Raw genomic sequence first — 18044 nt, 5'->3', positions numbered from 1 at the left:
TGAGCTTCTCCCCTTTCGAAGTGCTTCTGACCAGGGCTTTGCTTGCCCGAGCTGTGGATGTAGATGCCAGAGAGTGCCCAGTGAGTGCCCTGTAAAGTGCTGTGGGCAGCTCGCTTGCATGACCCTCGCTTGGCACGGTAGGTATTCCTTGGAGACGCTGTCTGCTGGGAAAGCACATGGCTGTAGTTCCTGCTGCCGGGCCTGAGGTGCAAATGGGCTTTGCTCCAGATCTCTTTGGTTGTCCCACACCTTGTGGGCTGTGCTGGTGTCCGTTCCACGCTCGTTGATCTGTGCCTGTTTTCTCTCCTGCAGCACGATGCCGTGTTCGGGATTCTCAGCAAGGTGAAGCCTTCCTACCAGTCCTGCACTGACTGCATGTACTCCTCAGCGGGACTGTCCCCCGACTCCTTCGGGGAGCAGTGCGAGAGGCTCAGCGCCGGCGCCGCGCGGCGCAGCAGCACCATCTGCACCCAGCCCCCCTTCCTGTCCCACCTGCACTCCCACCTGATGGAGCACCTGCCCAGCAGGGCACACCCCGAGGAGCCACTCAGAACTAAACATAACGAGGCTCCACTTCCTCTGGCGCCAGGAGCCAGGACTCTGGAGGTTGGCACGTGCGGGTCACTCGATCAGCACTGCGGCCTTTTGGAGAGAGGGAAAGATGCTCCAAAAACCCCCGAAAAAGCTCTGCTGCCCCGGAGAAACTCCCACTGTGACAGGAGCCTCCTTCAGGCAGAGGTGGTGAGGGAAGAGTCTCTGGCCAGGAAGGACCCTAGACCCACCAAGGACCTGAAGTACCTGTTGTTCAGCAAAGACTTGGAGAAGCCGAGCGCCAACAGTTACTTGATGCAGCACCAGGAGTCGCTGCTCCAGCTGCAGAAAGCGGGATTGGTCAGGAAGCACACCAAAGAGCTGGAGCGCCTCAAGAGCCTGCCCTCGGACGCCTCAGCGCTGCTTCGGGACAGCCCCCTGGGCAGGGTCGACTCCAGCATCGTGGAGGAAAGTGAGGACTTGATGTCCCACCCTGGCCTTGTGCCTCTCCTGGCACCGGCCCCGCTGGTGCCCGGAGACACCGAGAATGACGTAGAGAAGCTGGGGGTGAAGCGCGTCCTGGAGGGGATCTCCCAGAAAACCTCCACGCCGGCCGGGTGCCGTCTGGAGCACACGAGCAGCTTCACCAAGGACTTCCTGAAGACCATCTGCTACACCCCATCCTCTTCCCGCAGCTCCAACCTGACACGGAGCTCCAGCAGCGACAGCATCCACAGCGTGCGGGGCAAGCCCGGGCTGGTGAAGCAGCGCACGCAGGAGATCGAGACCAGGCTGCGCCTGGCCGGCCTCACCGTGTCCTCACCCCTGAAAAGGTCCAATTCCCTCGCCAAGCTGGGGTGTCTGAACCTGTCCTCCGAGGATTTGTCGAGTGACGTGGACGTGTCCACCATCACAGACTCCAAGGAGGCCGTGTCCAGCGAGTGCTCCGTGCTCTGTGAGCCCCCCCTGAGGAGTGCGGACGGCACCTCCAAACCGGGGCTGAAGCCTCTGGGTGGGAACTTGAAGAACATGCTCTGGATGGGCAAAAGCTGATGCCTTGCAGGGGGAGGAGGGGGCTGGATTTCGGGGGTTTGCAGCATTTATTCATTGCCTCAGTGCTGTTTTATCATCTGACTTGCAGCAGCTCATGTGGTGCCACCTCCTCATCCCCTCCCTGTGCTCCAAGAGAGGAGGAAAGAACCACGATGGGTCACAGTGAAGGGCACAAGGGAAATAAAATGTGTTGCATGGCTTAGAGGAGGACTTGGTGTGTGACTTGCCTGTTGTCCTGCAGGATGCTCTTCCTAGTACTGTTTGCCAAGTGTAATAACGTGGATTTGTGTGTGGTTATGGATAGATATTTGTATCTCTATCTATATCTGAAATGCTGAAATATTCTGTTTCAAAGACTCAAAATAATTATTCATGACTTTTTTTTTACAGAACAAACACAAGTCTCTATTTAAACAGGGCACTTGTGGAAAATCCTTAAAATGGTGACACGCACACTACCTCTGTTCTCGCTGGCTTTTTGTCCTGGTTGGTTGTTCGGGGCTTTTATCCAAAAGGCTTTTCCCAGAATTCTTGCTGTTGTTTGAAGGAATTCCCTTAGCATTAGCTGTAAAGGCCTGGAGCAGTGTGGGCACAGAGGCTTCCCCGGGCTGTGGCTGGGAGGTGACGGAGTGCTGAGCTGTGTCCGTGGGGACGCTGTGCCCCGATGTCACCCCGGCTGTGTGGCTGTCACAGGTGTTGTGTTCTTGGGGTGTTTTGCTGTCGTTGTGGTCGGTGTTGTTCCAGTGCTGACAGAGCCTGGCCAGTGGTTGCCTGTGGACCCTCGTGATGTGAAGCTGTGTCAGTGTCGTGGATGCTGTGCCAGGGACCCTCTGTCATTGGGCTGTGAGTGACAGGAGGTGGCCGAGGAGGGGCGGCTCTCCTGGAGCCCCTTAGGTGACCGAGTCTCTTTTGTGGTTGTGCTGTCGGTTTTGTAGGACGGTCCCTGTGCCCTGGGTTTGCTGGCAGCCCGGGAGCTGCTGGAGGAATCCTGGGTGTTATTTATGGTGGGTGTCAGGAGCCTGGGTGGCCCCGGAGCCGGGCTGGGCCTGTCCCAGACCTCACAGGGCTGTGAAAGCCCCATGAATCCTGCTCGGGGGAGCAGTCGGGCAGAAGCACGGACACGCTCCGAGGAGAGGGATGTTGGAGGGGAGGGGGGCAGCCGGGAGCTGTCCGTGCTCTCAGTCCAGTGTTACCCCTCCTGCTAGGGCTGCTGCTTGGATCACAGCAGTGCACCCATTCCATAGGGAATGCACTTTTCTGTGAGTATTTTTGGCAACCAGCCTGGTCAAGAGCTGCTCCGTGTGAGCCCTCACGGAGTCCAGAGGGAAGAGCTTGGGAAGTGAGCAGGGAATGTGCTCCAAACCTCGGTGCCCCCCGATCCCATCCAAGGCCCTGTGCCTTCAGGTGATGTTTTGAAGCAGATTTGGGGCATCACACAGATGGATTTGCTCACCCTGGCTGTGAGTATGCCCACATTTTTAAATCTCCATGGAAAGGCTTTCTTGCAACTCCCTGAGGTGGGACAGAGCCAGGCTGCAGCAGCTGCTCTGAACTGTACTGATTGAAAATTCAGTGTCTCAAGGAAGGGAGCCGTGTGTTTTCTTGCCCTAAATGCCTAGAGTTCCCTTTTTCCCCTTAAGCGTAAGATCCTGCATGTTTCATTTGTGTGAGGAATTGTAGGGACAGGCAATCAGTGAATAATTGTCCCTCCTGAAAGAGTGTGAATTTGATTTGCACTTGTTCCACCCAGGAGATCTGGTGTGGAGCAAAAGCTGCTCTGAGAGGGAGGTTGTGCTGGAGCCTCTGCTTAGTTGGGCTGAGGCAGCGCTGGGTCGTGCTTGGGGCAGGATGAAATCCCCATAAGCCACGGCCGGATCCATTCCCTGTGTTTGGATCATCTTTATTCTCCTTCGCACCCAGACTGGGATTTGGGAAGGGGCAGACGGGAGGCGCCGGGGATGTTGGGTGCCGCAGGGTCGGAGCAGCACCCGGGAACCCTCCGTGTGCCCTGCCCGGGAGCCTCTGCCGCCCGCAGTGACCCCAGCACAGTTCCACCGTCACCCTCGGCTCTCCAGGGCCACCCACAGGTTATTTTTCTGTGTGCTGCCGACCTTTCCCATCGCTGCCTGGCTGAGGGAAGAGGTGCTGGGGACAGATTTGAATTAATTCTGAAAATTCCGTGAACTGATACAAGCGAACATCTGATTTCCTTCCCCTTTCTCGAGTGCCTGCCGAGTTCTGGGGGTGTTCCGGGGCTCAGCTCGGCACCCTCCGCCTTCCCCCGCTGCTGCTCCCACCTGGCTCTGGCTGGATCAGCCCCAGGCTTCGCTCGGGGCTCCCTCCCTGCGTGGTCGGGATACAGACACGGCTTGGTGGGAGCTGCTCCGGAAGCTCCGCTGTGCCATCCCCGGGGGTTTGTAGCCAAACCTGCCCCGTCCCGTCGGGTTTGTTGCATGACAAGGTTGATGTGCTCGTCCTCCCCACGTGTCGTACGTGTCCTTACGATGGAGTGCCTTACTCATAGTTTACAAACACTGTGTATCTGCTGAGCTGTTGGACTCTGCTGTTTGCTGTTCTCTGGGGAGTTTTTGGTGCTTTTGGTGTTTCCGGTAGCAGTGAGATCATTTCTCCTCCTCTCCTGCCCTCCTGTCCCCGCCGAGCTCGGCACTGCTCACCTGCTACCGCTTCCCTCTGCTCTGGGCATGGCAGAACCAAAGGGCTCCGTGACAGCCGAGGTGCCGGTGGCTGCTCCCGGTGTCCCCATTGATCCCATTGATCCCATTTATCTATGCAGCGCTGCCGGAACGCGGGCGGGGTGTGCAGGGACACATCCCATCACCGACCACGCTTTGCTCGGCAGATCCAAACCCTGTCCCGTCCTGCCAGAAATCCTGAAATGCACAAACCGGCGCCTTATTCCCGGTCCGGGTGGTGTCGCTCCGTGGGGCAGCAGTGCCCGACTTCCCGGGGGCCCCTTCCCGTGCCGGGAGGGTTTGGCTCGGCCGTGTCACCGACTCCCGGCCGGAGCGGTGGGGACTGTCCCGGTCAGCCCCTGAGGAGGGGGATGAGTGACGTGTAGCTGTTCCTGTGCATTGCTGTACTCCATAACAACGTTCCTTTATTCCATGGTATTTCTTATCCCAGTTTTATATGGAAATCTGCAGGATTTTTGTACTGTACGCCCGCGGGAGGGATGCATCATGCACTTTTTTTTTTTTTTACTTTTGTTTGTAAAAGTGTCCTGGATATTTTATGTGCTTCTTGTGAGGAAAAAAAAATAAACTTTTTTTTTTTCCTTTTACAAATGAGTTTTGTAGCTTTGTTTGGAGGTGGGGGAGGATCAGTGAGGCCGTGGGGAACAGGCCCTGAAGGGATGGAAACAAAAGGAGGGAATTGGACATATCCCGGAGCCACTGTCTGCCCTGTTATCATTCCCCATCTATCCTGGCTCTGCTTCCCTCATTTTGGGGTCTTGGCTGTTTTCTGATGCCCCTGAAGGCTGGATCCAGGGGAATAGGATGGAAATCACTCATTCTCTACCTGGTCTCTTCAGAGACCCCAGACTGGGTTCAGGAGAAGCCGCTCACCTTCCAGAGAGGATGCTGGCACCAGAGCAGTGGCACATGGAAAAGTGACACCTGCACCCTGCTGAGCCTGGCAAATCCCAACTGGGAGAGGGGCTTGGTGCTGCCACAGCAGCGTGGGCTGTGGAATTCCCTCAGAAAAGCCCCATCCTAGGTGTGGAAGCCCAGGAGCTCCCACAGGGACTCAGCATGGACAGCAGCTCCCTGGCTGGGAAAATCATCTGCAAACGATGGAGGACACTGGCCTGGGCTGCCGGGGGTGGGTTTGGAGCATTTGGGTCTCCTTCACCTGAGGGTATTCCCAGGGGAGAGATGGATCCCCAGGTGTGGGAGCAGCTCTGGCACGGCCTGGGGCAGGTGCTGCTGTGGGAGCTGAGGCACCGGGAGCTGGTACTGGATCTGTCCCTGCCCTGATCCAGGACCCCGGCACAGAGCACTTGGCCGAGTGACAGGGCCTCCCTGGAGTTTCCCAGGTGAGCTGACACGATGGAACAAGGAAGGGAAACAGCAGGAGCAAGGGCTGTGTGGAGCTCGTGCACCCCGGGGTTAACTCTCTCCAGCGATGAGCCACTGGGAAGTTCGTGCTGAGCTGGGAGACCTGGAGCTCTGGATTGGGAAGAACAGCTTCCCGTTGGGGTTTGAGGTTCTAGAGCACAGCCTGTCCCTCAGCCCACACTGTTTTGGGGTCAATGCTTGCTGTTGCCTCATTTAACTCACACATCCCTTGGCTGCATCGATGGAGACGTCGCTCCCTGCTCAGCTCAGCTTCCCGAAGATGGAGCCTCCCCACGGAGCAGTTCCCAGCTCCAGAGGTGGGTGTGAGTTGGATATGGGGAACCACAAGATGGGACTGTGGAATGGCCAGAGCATGCCTGGGCTGCTGGTGAGTCCCTGGCTCTTTTTATGTTCTTGTTAGGATTGGAAATTGGTCCTTTTTGGAGCAGTTCCTCACAGCCAAATGTTACATCCTGTTGTGATGTTGCCATGACAAAACCAGGCAACATCTGGAGCAACACAAATTCTCTCTGGCGACCAGGGAGTGTTTATTTATAGCCTCACTGACCAGAGGAGGTGCCTGAGCCTGGAGCTGCCGTGGGCAGGGGCAGCCTGGCACTGGGTGCCCTCGGGTGGGGAACTGGGGTGGTGGGAAGGGGCAGGGTCCAGCCGGGCCCCTCATCTCCCCCATGGAGGAGCTGCAGGTGCTCCTGAACCGATCTCCTCAAGGACTCTCCGATGGGAGGACCGTTCCCTCGTTCCCTGCCAGTGTTTCCCAATTCCATGTGGAGTTGGGTGACCACAGGGGTGGTGAGCAGGTGCTTTAATGGTGGTTTGGGGTAAAAAGATGAGGTTTGGCAGGAGGGTGAGGCTGATTGTAATGCACAGAGAAGCCACAGGAAGGACTCCAAGGGCTGTGGCTGCACTTCCACGCCGGCAGAGGAGAAGCTGCTGTCTGGCAGTGGTTCTCCAGCTGCCTGCAGCCCCAGGATGATGCCTCTGTGTCCATTCCTGCTGGGCCGTGGCAGGAACAGCCACACTGGCCTCTGGAAAGGTGGAAATGTAAATATTTTTCTAAGCAGAAGCTGCGAGTTGGCGCTGCCGAGGCCAGAGGAGCCTGTTCCTGCAGCAGGCACAGGCCGAGCTGAGCTGCAGGTCAGGTTTTCTCTGGCCTCGGTGCGTATTCCCTAAAAGTCTCTTCCTCCCTCTGTTTGAAGGACGGGGCAGCAGCAACGCTGCAGCAGCTGCCATTTCCTTTTATGCAGAGGGTTCAGGAGCAGAACCGCGCTGGTGCTGTGTCAGAGCTCCGAGCAGCTCCCCGGAACACAGGACACAATGCCCAGGGTGGGTCCAAGGACACGGCTGTGCCCCTTCCACACCAGCCCTGGGCTCTGCGATCCCCACACAGGACAAGCCCAAACCACCACGATATCCCCAAATCGTGAGGGTTTGTAGAAGCCCAGAAGGAATTTAGCTTTGCCATGAGGGCTCGAGGGGAACACTCGGAATTATCGACCGGGTCTCAGTGCCAACACTGAGTTCATCCCACAGGAGAAGTGACTTGGCTGTGCCATCCCTCACTCCTGCACCTGCCAGCACACCTTGCTCAGCATTTCTCTACCTGTCAGGACTGCTGCTGCCAGGTTCTCCCACTGCCGGTGCTGGCAGGAGCAGCAGGAGCCCGGCCACCAGCCCTGATCCCACTGGGAATTGGTTGTGTTTGCTCTGGGCAGCCTCGGCAGGGATTTAAGACTTCCAGTGGAAACAAACAGGGTTTTGTCTGTGCAGAGCAGCTCTGCCCTGATAAAGAACTGTCCCAGCGAGGGGCCTGGCTGGCTCTGGGCCGAAAAGGGCCAGGAAAACCCTCATCCCTCGCTCCTTCCCCTCGGCAGTGGCCGGGATTCACTCCTAACACAGGACATGGGATGGGGTGGTGGCATCACGACTGTGATCCAGGCATCACCCACACAGCTGCTCTGGGTCAGTGATGCTCAGAGGCTGCCTGGGTCCTTGAGGGCTCTGGATGAGGCCCTGCAGGATTTTCTGGCCCTATGGAATATTGGGGGATGCATTTGGGCTGGGGCCAGGTCCTGGGGGCTGCTTGCCAACTCTTCAGGTGACACTGGAGTAACTCAGCCCTGACAGCACAGAGGTGCCTGTGCAGGCATCTCTTTTGGGATGATCTAGGTGTTTTCCTGCATCCTGCCTCGGGATGCTTCCCGGCTCGGGGAACCATAAAAGGCAAAGCGCTGGGGCAGCGGCTGGGCTGGGAGCGGGGCTGGGAGCTGCGGCTCGCTGCAATGCCAGGCATCCCAGCTGTGTACAAATGGATTAGAGCCCTCCAGCTCTCCGGCTCCACCGCCTTCCGGAGCATTATCCAAAGGGAGGAACGTTCTCCTTGGAGGGTTATTTAGAGAAGTGCCCGGCGCGTTAATAGGGATTTTTGATAATTGTGTTTTGGAGTCTCCGCAGGGAAAGTTGTGTCTGAGGCTGCTGTCGGGCTCCTGTGTTTGTCTCGGGATGCTGTTCTCTGTCACAGCAATTCCCTTTGCCATAACGTATTCCCGCAGATCATTCCAGCCGCTCCGGCTCTGCCCCGCACGCTCCGTGCAGGCGGCATCTCTCCCCTGATCTCTGGGACACAGCCCAAGGCTCAGCGCTGCTTCCAAGGAAGGAGCGCTGGGGGAGCCGCTCCGCGTCCAACAGGCGCGGGGCAGGGAGGAGGGAAGAGTGCCAGGGGCACGGATGTGGGTTTCCATCTCTCTGCGAAACCCACGAGGAGCTGACACAGATGATCCTGCCCAGACAGCCTGGCAGTAAATCCCTCTGGAAGCAGCGAAATCGGAGGGAAGCCAGGATTGCTGCACAGGACTGTGGGGAGCTGTTGCTGCAGCAGGTTGGGGAAAGAGGAGAATCCCTGGAGAAGGATGCAGATGGGAAGCAAGTCCTGACTGTGAAGTGCCACGGACCAGCAAATAGCAGCTGGAGGGGGTTTTTCCAGTTATCCAGGTGGGATGTGGTTGGGTAGGGACCAGCGTGGCATCAGCTGTGCTGGGTGTGGTGTCAGGAGCAGCAGAGCACAGGCTCCATCGTGCCAACGGGATGTTCCTCTCCGCTGGCCATGAGGCCAAGGAACGCCAGTTCACATGACCCAGGCTCCGACGCTTCCAAGTGCTGCCGTCTCCCAGAGCGGAGCGAGGAGAAGGCGGTGCTGAAAGCCTGCCGAGACCCAAGGTGGGAAAAATCTTGGCTGGCCAGTCCCAAAGCACTTGGAACCAGGATTTACGGTGACAGAGCTCCCAGCCATGGAAGCCTCCACCTGGCAGTACTGTGGATATTTACGGGATGACACAAGTAAGGCGAGGGGGAGAGACTGCCCAGCTTCCCGGGGAGAGTCCGCAGGGATGTGTGAGGATTATCCACTGCTGCAGCTCAGCCAGGAGGGCCTGGGACACAGCCGGGAGCGGGGAGACCTCCCCAACATCCGGAGTGACACCGGAGGCCCTGCCAAGAGGTCAGAGATGAGCAGCAGTGGGCAGAGAGGGCAGCGGGGGCTGGAAGGGGACCTGAGCCTGGAAGAGCATCCCGTGTCCAAAGGGTGCAGGAGAGGGCAGGAGGGAGAAGCCCCTCCGAAGGTGTATGAGCTGGAGGTGGTGCCCAGGCGGGTGGGCACGGGCAGGACGGTGAGGCCAGTGGTCTACAGGCTGGAGGAGAGCGAGTACCGGCGCCTCATCCAGGAGGCAGAAATGGAACCTGAGGAGGAATGGGAAGAGCCAGAGGACACGCTACCCTTGATTCAGGACGACTACGCAGGGGATGGGAAGGTGGCAAGTCCAAGCCTCAGCAGGCTCAATTCCTTGGAAAGAGTCCTGAGGAGGCAGATGAGCCGCTCGGACTCGGAAAGCAGCGTGGAGAGCAGGCAAGTGACCAAACTGAGCCCCAAGGGCCCCTCGGAGGGGAACAAACCGACAGTGCCCATCAGGTCCGACAGCTTCGAGCGCAATGCCATCCTCATGGATTACATCCTGCAAAGCAAGCAGGAGGCAGGAACACCTGTCTCCTACATCCCCAGGGACGGCAGCAAGGCAGCCGAGAGCCTGAGGCAGGCGTGGAGCTTCACCCCCCAGCCCGACAGAACGCCGGAGCTGTGCCAGAACGGCCAGGCCGGCGAGGAGCATCCGGCCGGGAAGCCCGAGCCAGACCAACAGGTAGTGAAGAGCCTTGAGAGAATGGTCCCTGCGGTCACAAATTATCCCTCGGTGGCCAGAGACACCGGGAAGCTTTCGAGACAGAGCAGCAGCCAGCTGCCGGAGAGCAGGGAGCAGCTTGGAGGTGAAGCCGATGAACTCGATTCCTACATCCCGAAAAGAACCCCCCCGGCCCCTCCTGTCAGGACCCACAGCAAGGAGAGCCTGGCTCTGAGTATGAGCAAGGCTGTGGCGCTGACGGAGGCGCTGCTGGAGCCCCTCGGCGATGAGGCCAAGCCTGGCAGGGAGCAGTGGGCAGCGGCGGGCACGGAGCTGCTCCCTGGAGGCAGGACTGCGGGAGGAGGGGGCTCAGAGGAGCCGGAGCGGAAGGGGAGGAAGAGTCAGGAGGACGAGAATGTGCTTAAAGTTGCCGATGCCAAGAAAACCTTCGAAAAGTCCAAGGCGTCGGAGGGGACGGCAGCGGCACCAGTGCCCAAAAAAGGTGAGGAGTGAGGGGTCCCGGCTCTGCCGTGGGGCTGGGGGGTCCTAAAGGTCGCTGTTCCAGGGCTGGTGGGGAGGGGAGGTGTGGGAGCATGGCCGTGGATGGGGAATAACTGCCGGGAATAGCCGGGTGACAGACGGGATGTGCTCAGGGCGCATGGATACTCCTAAGGAGGCAGGATGGGAATCAGGTGTTGGTTCAAAGCCCTTGGTGCAGTGAAACTGTTTTGGAGAAAGATTTGTTTTGTCAGACTCCCGTGTAGGAGTAAATACAGTTCACTGCTTCTCACAGCAGCTACAGTGCAGCAGTGTCCATAGGATGCTTCCTCCCTCTGCCATGCGGGATTATTTGCCTCTGTCTCTCCAGGCGCTGGGTGAGCCAATGTAATTTGATTTTAGCTATAAAAAAGCAGCATTATTTTCTCTACGTTCTTTTTCTCCTGCACTGTGACTTCACTGAATAAGCCTTTCAGGAGAATGACATCAACTTGGAAACCCTTTCACTGCAAAAAATATGGAGAAGTGAACTCTGCTGAAATTTTCCTGGTAAAACAGCAGTTCTGCAGAAATAGGGAGGGATAGAAATGAGTGGTTGTGTGAGAGTTTGGATCCCGCAAGGAGCCACCCGACCCACGCTGCCTAACTCCCATCTTCTGTTCAGTGACAATCTGCAATTGTGCATTTCCTTATAAGGGAAAATAAGTGTTTTAAGGCACAGGAAATCTGTGGTGGCTTTGAACTGAGTTTGCTTAAAAAATAGGTGTGATTATCCCACGCTGTGCTGTCGGTTACTGTCGCAACAGAGTCAGAGCATGAACGTGCCACAGTTTGAGTGTGTCAGGGATGACAAAATCCCTGCAGGGATGACAAACAGCTCCTGTGCTCTCAGGAAGCAGCTGAGGACACGTTGCATGATGTAAAGAAGTAGAGGTGGGAGATATTTGTCACTGCAAGCAGCGCCAGGCTCAGAGCACGGAGCAGGGGGGTGGTATCTGAGTGTCTGGATCTCCACACTCCTTGAGAGGGAGGTTCTGATATCACTGGAGGGTCTGGTATCACTGAGCTGGAGCGTTCCCATCAGCCACACCGGGCACTGGGATGTTTGAGCAGCACATCCTTCCCGGGATGGAAGGAGCAGGTGGACAGAATAAGGGCTGGCAGGAGAAGGAGGTGGGAAGGGATACAAGGAATCAGTTCCCTCCCCAAGGCAATACCAGCTGCAGCTCAATCCCTCCTGACACAAATTTACCTCCTTGCTCTCCTGAATAAACAGGAAGAGTTGAGACAATATTTCAGTGCTGAACTGTGGAAATGTTGCAATAAAAAATCAGAGACTCACGGAATGGTACGGGTTGGGAGGGACCTCACAGCCCATCTCGTTCCACCCCCTGCATTGGCAGGGACACCTTCCACTGGAGCAGGAAGAAGAGCAGGAACAGCTTTCCATTCTGCTCTGTCCATGACAGTCTGTTGGGGTTTTAAAAGCTGGGTTAAACATTGATCTTCCCAAATCTCAAACACAGACACCTCACCTGGATTTACCCTTATGTGTTTCCTTTCTTATACCTCTGACTTTTCCAGCATCTTTGGTCCAACCTGGTCCTAGACAGCAGGGAGAGAAACAGAAGGAGATGGCAAAAGGATTCCAAAGTGCTTGAATGTTGAGGCTCTGTGATCAGTGCCCAGGAACCCCAGCGCCCAGCCCCGGCTCCTTCCCTGCCTGCCTGATTTTTTCCTGCTGCTCAGGATGCTAGGAATTGTCAATCCCAGGATATTCATGTTGTAAATAAAATACAGCTTGCTTTTTTTCTTTCTTTTTTTTTCTCTCTCTTTTTTTTTTTTTTAATTTCAGTTCTGCTTTCTTGTCTCTCTCCTCCTCGTTAATCATCCAGAGGCAGCAACAAAGGAAATCCCATCTGTTGCAAGCAATTGCTTTGGGTTTATTCGGTGGCCCAACATTTTAATTAAGTATTGGGACCTACCTCCCCTTCACTGAAGAAATAGAAATGAAAATATTTCACAGTCCTGTCCAGTGATGGAGAAAAATACATGAGGAAATAGATTAGCTTGAAATTAGAGGTTTCTTTTTGCTGTAAAAACTCATTTTTTGATGCCTTTCTTCCAGCTGAGTTGGGAGGGATGTGTCTGACACTGATATTGCTGCACAAAAGGTGTGAGAGTGGGGAGATGCAGTAATAGATGTGCTTGATGAAATCTATTGTAAATCATTAATAACAATAACGTCAATTATTAATGCACATCCTGGCCTAATGTTCACTCATTCCTTGTCCATCTCCAGCATCTTCCAGCCGTTCCAAGCAGCACAGGAGCGATGTCAGCGCAGGCCCTCACTCACCACAGAGGATTTTATTGCCCTTTGGGGAGGGGGGGTTGTGATGTGACCCCAGTTCTGGGGTCTGGCAGTACCACAGTGATGGTTCCATGTCACACAGAGATGGGAATAAAGCTCAGGGGTGCTGGCTCCTAACCCTGTCCTTTAATCCATGTTTTCCTCTTCCCTTGCCCGCAAGCTCTGCCACGCTTTCAGACAATTCTCCTTTCCTGGCTGTTGTTTCAAAACATCTGATGGAACATTTTGCTCTCCTTATCTTCATTCCCTAATTCTACAGCTCCCCTTTCTGGCCAAGGATTGAATAAGGCCAGTCCAAAGGGATTTTGCTCTCCCTCTCTCTCCAGACAAACCCTTTGCAGGAGCTGGGGAACACTTCCCTGGGCAGTATATCCTCCCAGCCAGTGACAGCATCGATTTCCCATTATCCAGAGCCCTTATGTGGTGGCTCTGAGAACAATTTCATCCTGGCAGCTGCTCAACAGTTGATGATCATGGAGATGTCTCTTAAAAACCAGGACTGGGAGTAGTTTCATAAAGATGCCCCTGGCACTCACTCCATGCCCATGGACAAAACAAGGCAGAAAAAGTAAATTAATGCTGAGAGTAAATCTAATTCCACGGACAGAAAGTGTGGTGGGGTGGGTTTGTCACTGCAATCAGTTCAGATTTCAGAGAATCCCAGAATCCCAGAATGGTTTAAGTTGGAAGGGACTTTAAAAATCATCTCATTCCAACCCCCTACCATAGGCAGGGAACTTTTCCTTGCATTAAAAATCACTAAATTCCAATAATGTTAGGTGAAAAGTAGGATCACATCCCTGATTTCAGCAGGAGCAGCTCTTCCCAGTGCTGCTGGGTGTGGCCTTGCTGGGATCCCTAAATAATGGAAGCCATAGAAGGAGAAATATAAAAATATTCAAATTTGATGTGGGAGAACCTAGTACTGCCTGGTAATTAAATATTATGATGAAGTAAACATAATAATAATCAAAAGGCTTCAGGAAACAAATAGATAAATAGGGACATAAAAGTCCTTGAAAAGTTGTATAACTCAGATACCTGCAAACCCAGGGTTCAAGACTGTCCTGTCTGGCATATTTCACTTGATTTAGAAGTTAAGCTGCAAAATAACAGGACTTTAAATTGCTGATCTCTCTAAACCCTCCCTAAGCTGTTTCCCTCCATTCAGAATATATTTAGCAATGAGGATTTCAGCAAAATGAAACGTTTGAGACAAATTCATCCCTCCGGTGACCTCACTGGTTCCAAAAAACGGGGTTTGCCCCCCCTTTGGGTTGGCCCAGAGACACCAAACTGAAGAATATAATCAAAATTTCTCCTAAAAAAACCCCGTGCCTCAGGTGTTTCTTTACCTCCTCTAACTCCAAGCATCTCCCTGGTGGGGAAGGCTGTGGGACACACCCAGCGTGGTCCTTATGAAGCACATCAGGCTCATCCCAGGAGCAAAGCAGGGGGATTTATTGCAGGGATGGAGTTGATGCATATTTGCAGGAGGCTAAATTTAGCAGCTGACATAAGTTTCAGAGGTGGAGTCTGTAGCCACGGTGCTGTTTCCGTATAAAGGCTGTGAGATAGTTTGCAGCAATCCTGCAGTGATGTAGCCGAGGGGAAAGTATGTGGGATGGCTAAAAGTGGTGAAATGGATCTTTTAATAAATCCTGAATTTCTGCAAAATGTGGCTAACCAGGTGCTGATAAAATGGGGTAAACTTTGGTGTATGTGGCTCCTTGTAGCTGTAAGGATTTGGTGATTTTCCTTTAGAAATATTAGGATTTGTGGCGTATTTTGACAAATTGTTGGGCTTGCAGCACTCTGGATAACATTTAAATTGTTTGTTAGGGTGGTTTTACTCACCTGAAGTGATGAAAATTAGTGGTTACAGCAGAACCAAAGAGCACATGTAAAACCTGAGCTGTTCCTTCTGTTTGTTGGAGAATTCAGACTAAAATTCCTGTAATTTCTTCCTCACCTTGTGATCTAAACAGCTTGTTAATCCCAGACAGGATCTGGGTGTTCTTTGGAGTGTTTTCACCCAGCTGTTTTAGGAAGCTCTAGTAAAAATTCTGCAGGTATCATTTCCACCTGAGTCCATCCTTAGCGACTCTTCCAGCGCTGTGTCAAGCAAAGAACGTCCATCCCTGCAGGATCCACCCTTCCCATGGCATTTGTTGAGAGGATTAGGCTTCAATCAGATTTCTCAGGACGAATTTCACTTTGTGTCCTATGTGTGTCACTTTCTTTTTTAGCTGGAGGTCAAAAATCTTCCTTGGTTCCCCTTTCTGAGCTGTTGGGCGGTGCTGGGTGCTGCTGCCTTCGCTCTTGTTTTCCAGTCCAGGCTAAAGCACCGCTTGGTACACAATTAAAATATCAGTTTTATAAAATTTTAACCCCCTCCCTACAGGTCTGAGACTTGGAATAAATTCAGGGTGGGCAGGCAGGACTCTCAGCTCTATCACTGACTCATTCTGTGACCTTCAACATGTCACGTATGTACGTGGAAAATGTGAATCACAACCTAAACTCCCTGAATTCCAGGTTACCTGCAGCTCTGCTCCAAGGCTGCTTTCGTTTTCTTCTCTTTTAGCTTTACCGTGATTGTTTGAAGGAGCAGGGTGGTGTAATTGTGCTGGGCTGGCTTTCAGAAGGAAGCTATTAATTAATTTCAGGGTAATTGTTGTCGTGGGCAGGGGTGCAGCCTTACCAGTCCAACCTCCGTGTGCATCATTTTTTTATCAAGGTGTTGCTCGGTAGGCAAGAGAGGCTTTCCTGCTTGTTGGATCAGTGGTTACATTTAGTGTCAAAGGTTAATAAACGCAGGATAACATTTGTTTAATCTGTAGCTACTGATGTTTCCATCAGCTGCGACAGTCAGACCAGGACAAATGTATCTCGCTGAGGTTTTCAGTGTGTTTTAACACCAGCTATCACTCACAGGGGTAATTCATGGTCTTGTCACTGCTTCATGGGGGAGGAGGAGGGCTCTCAGCTCAGCTCATCACGACACATATTCCTTCAAATTCTGAAAGATTAGAAGGGGAATTAGCGGGGTGTCGCTCCCCTGAAACATCACTCCCCTTAAGCAGCAAACCACATGCAAATGAGAGTGCAAACGTCGGCCCAAACGGATGAGGAAGCTCGAGGAGTTTTGTTTTTGGCCATGTATGGTAACACTGAGGGCTGTGGGCTCTGCTCGGGTGTTGTTCACCCGCCCCTGGGGCTCCCTGAGGCCGGAATGGCCCCGAGTGTGGCGGTGTCACCTGTGTGCAGCCAGGTGTGTGTGCAAAGTGCTCAGAACAAAGTATCAGAACAGCACAGGTACAAACCTTACACCACAAAGCGCAGCATCCCCAAATTGTCTTTACCATGGGTGCAATGGGGAGAACCTCTGGTGTGAAACGTCTGCTCCGGGTGTCTCCTTGAAGTGCGGTTCTTAGCGGGGGTTGAGCTCGGCAGTCTTTAGCGGGGGCTTTTGTCACCGTCCTTTTTTCACCACAGCCACTGTGATTTGGTGTGACAGCGTGAGGTGACGTGGTTGTTTTCTTGTGGAGCTGCTGGTTCTCCTCAGCGTTGCCTCTGAGGACACCAGGCTCATCTCATCCCTCAGGGCAGACACGGCCGATCCCTCAGGGAGGACACGATCAGTCAGTCCCTCAGGGATGACATGATCCATCCCTCAGGGAGGAGACGATCCATCCCTTAGCGATGACATGATCGATCCCTCAGGGCAGACGCAGCCGATCCCTCAGGCATGAGATGACTGATCCCCAGGGATGACATGACCGGTCCCTCAGAGCGGACAGGACTGCTCCCACAGGGACGACATGGCCGGTCCCTCAGGGCGGACATGCTCGCTCCCTCAGCCCCCTCACGACCTCCCGCCCCCACCCGCCGCTGAGGGGCGGCGGGGCGGGGCCTGAGAGCGCGCGACCGCGCGTGGTGGCGAGCGCCGCACGGTCATTGGCTGGCCGGGCCGCCACTCACCGCTTCGCCCCGCCCCTCCGCGGGCAGAGGCGGGCGGTGCCTGAGCAGGGGGCGTGGCTTAGGGGGCGTGGTCTCAGCGGGGACGGGCCCCGCGGCCGCGCTGCCCCGCCCCGCCCCGAGGCGCTCAGTCGGGCGGCGGCGGCGGGCGGAGGAGGAGGCGGAGGCGGCGGCTCCGCCGGGCTGAGGAGCGGACGCGGGAGGCGGCTCGGGATCGCGGTGCGGCTCGGGGGCGGTGAGGGCGAGCAGGGAGAACCGGGGAGCGCCGGGGAACTGGGCTGCGGCTGGGGGCGGGCGGCGCGGTGCCCGCGGGAGGGCGCCGGGCAGGGCGGGGGTCCGGCCGGGCGGGCCCTTCCCGCGCGGGGCCGCCGAGCCCTCCGTGAGGCAGCGGCCGCTGTCAGCGCGGGGCCCGCGAAGGCAGCGCCCTCCCCGCACCGCCTCGGCCCCGGCCGCTCCCCGCTCCCTCCTTATTAGGCAGCGGCGCGGGGTCGCCGCCGCATCCGCATCCGGCCGGGGCCGCCGGGCAGGGCAAGCCCGGGGCGGGGCGGCGGCGCCGGGCGCTCCCGCCGCGCACCTGATGCCGCGGCGGGGACAGCGCTGGGGGGCTTTTGTTCCGCACGTTTTCCTCTTTTTTTTTTTTTTTTTATTTTGCTTCCTTCTTTTCCGCCCGGCGCTGCAGCAGCCGCTCGGTGCCACCGGCGTGTGCCGCCCCCGGAGCGCCCGTGCACCATGGCAGAGGACAAAAGATGAGCGCCCTGATGGGGGTTTAGTTTGGGTTTATTTTCCGGAGGCTGCCGTAGAGCAGGTCCTTGTCACGCCGTTATTAGGGGCTCTTTCCAGGCTGTGCAGGAAATGTGTGGAGTCCTGGGCTGTGTGACATGTCATGGAATCACCAGGGGATCCCAGAATGGTTTGGGTTGGAAAGGACCTTAAGGACCATCTCATTCCATCCCTTTGCCGTGGGCAGATGTCCCTGGGCTTTGTTTTCCTCTGCAGGAAGCCACATTGTTTAACAGTGATATGCCAAAGGCTGGAATTTAAAGGTTAGTCCTTACCTGTGCTTTATGAAATTCCCTCTGATTCTGCTTGCAGCACGAGGGAAGGTCTTGGACACATGGGCAGGTGTCCAACACCACCACACAGAGGTTCAGCTGTAGGATCCCCAGCCAGACAATGTGATGCCATAACTGACTGACTGCACTGGAGGCAGGTCTGAAAAAAAAAAAAGAAAATAAAAAAAGGCAGTGAAAGGTGCCAGGAAACAACAGTAAACCCGATGGAAGCAGTTTTATTGTTGAAGATAAGTGATATGCGTTAAGGTTGGGGTTTTTTTAGCAGCTG

At 55.2% G+C, this 18044-nt stretch overlaps 2 protein-coding genes across 5 annotated transcripts in view; both read left to right on the top strand.

Moving 5' to 3' along the window:
• SSH1 (slingshot protein phosphatase 1) overlaps window positions 1-4849 on the top strand; it is a 34140-nt gene extending 29291 nt beyond the window's left edge. For both annotated transcript variants that reach the window (XM_069031291.1, XM_069031292.1), the window contains one exon: window positions 313-4849. In XM_069031291.1, the coding sequence (XP_068887392.1) occupies window positions 313-1584 (1272 nt within the window). In that variant the 3' untranslated portion in view covers window positions 1585-4849. The remainder of the gene's footprint in view (window positions 1-312) is intronic.
• A 5483-nt stretch (window positions 4850-10332) lies between these two features.
• CORO1C (coronin 1C) overlaps window positions 10333-18044 on the top strand; it is a 47734-nt gene continuing 40022 nt past the window's right edge. The window contains exon 1 of one of the 3 annotated variants that reach the window (XM_069030467.1): window positions 10333-10352. The gene's annotated coding sequence lies outside the window, so the exon portion shown is untranslated. Of the gene's footprint in view, window positions 10353-16856; window positions 16939-18044 lie in introns of those variants that run through there. The other 2 variants (XM_069030468.1, XM_069030469.1) reach the window with 2 other exon arrangements.

Source organism: Aphelocoma coerulescens, chromosome 15 (assembly GCF_041296385.1).
Source record: "Aphelocoma coerulescens isolate FSJ_1873_10779 chromosome 15, UR_Acoe_1.0, whole genome shotgun sequence".
NCBI classification, from domain to species: Eukaryota; Metazoa; Chordata; class Aves; order Passeriformes; family Corvidae; genus Aphelocoma; species Aphelocoma coerulescens.
This window is presented reverse-complemented; position numbering and strand designations above follow the sequence as displayed.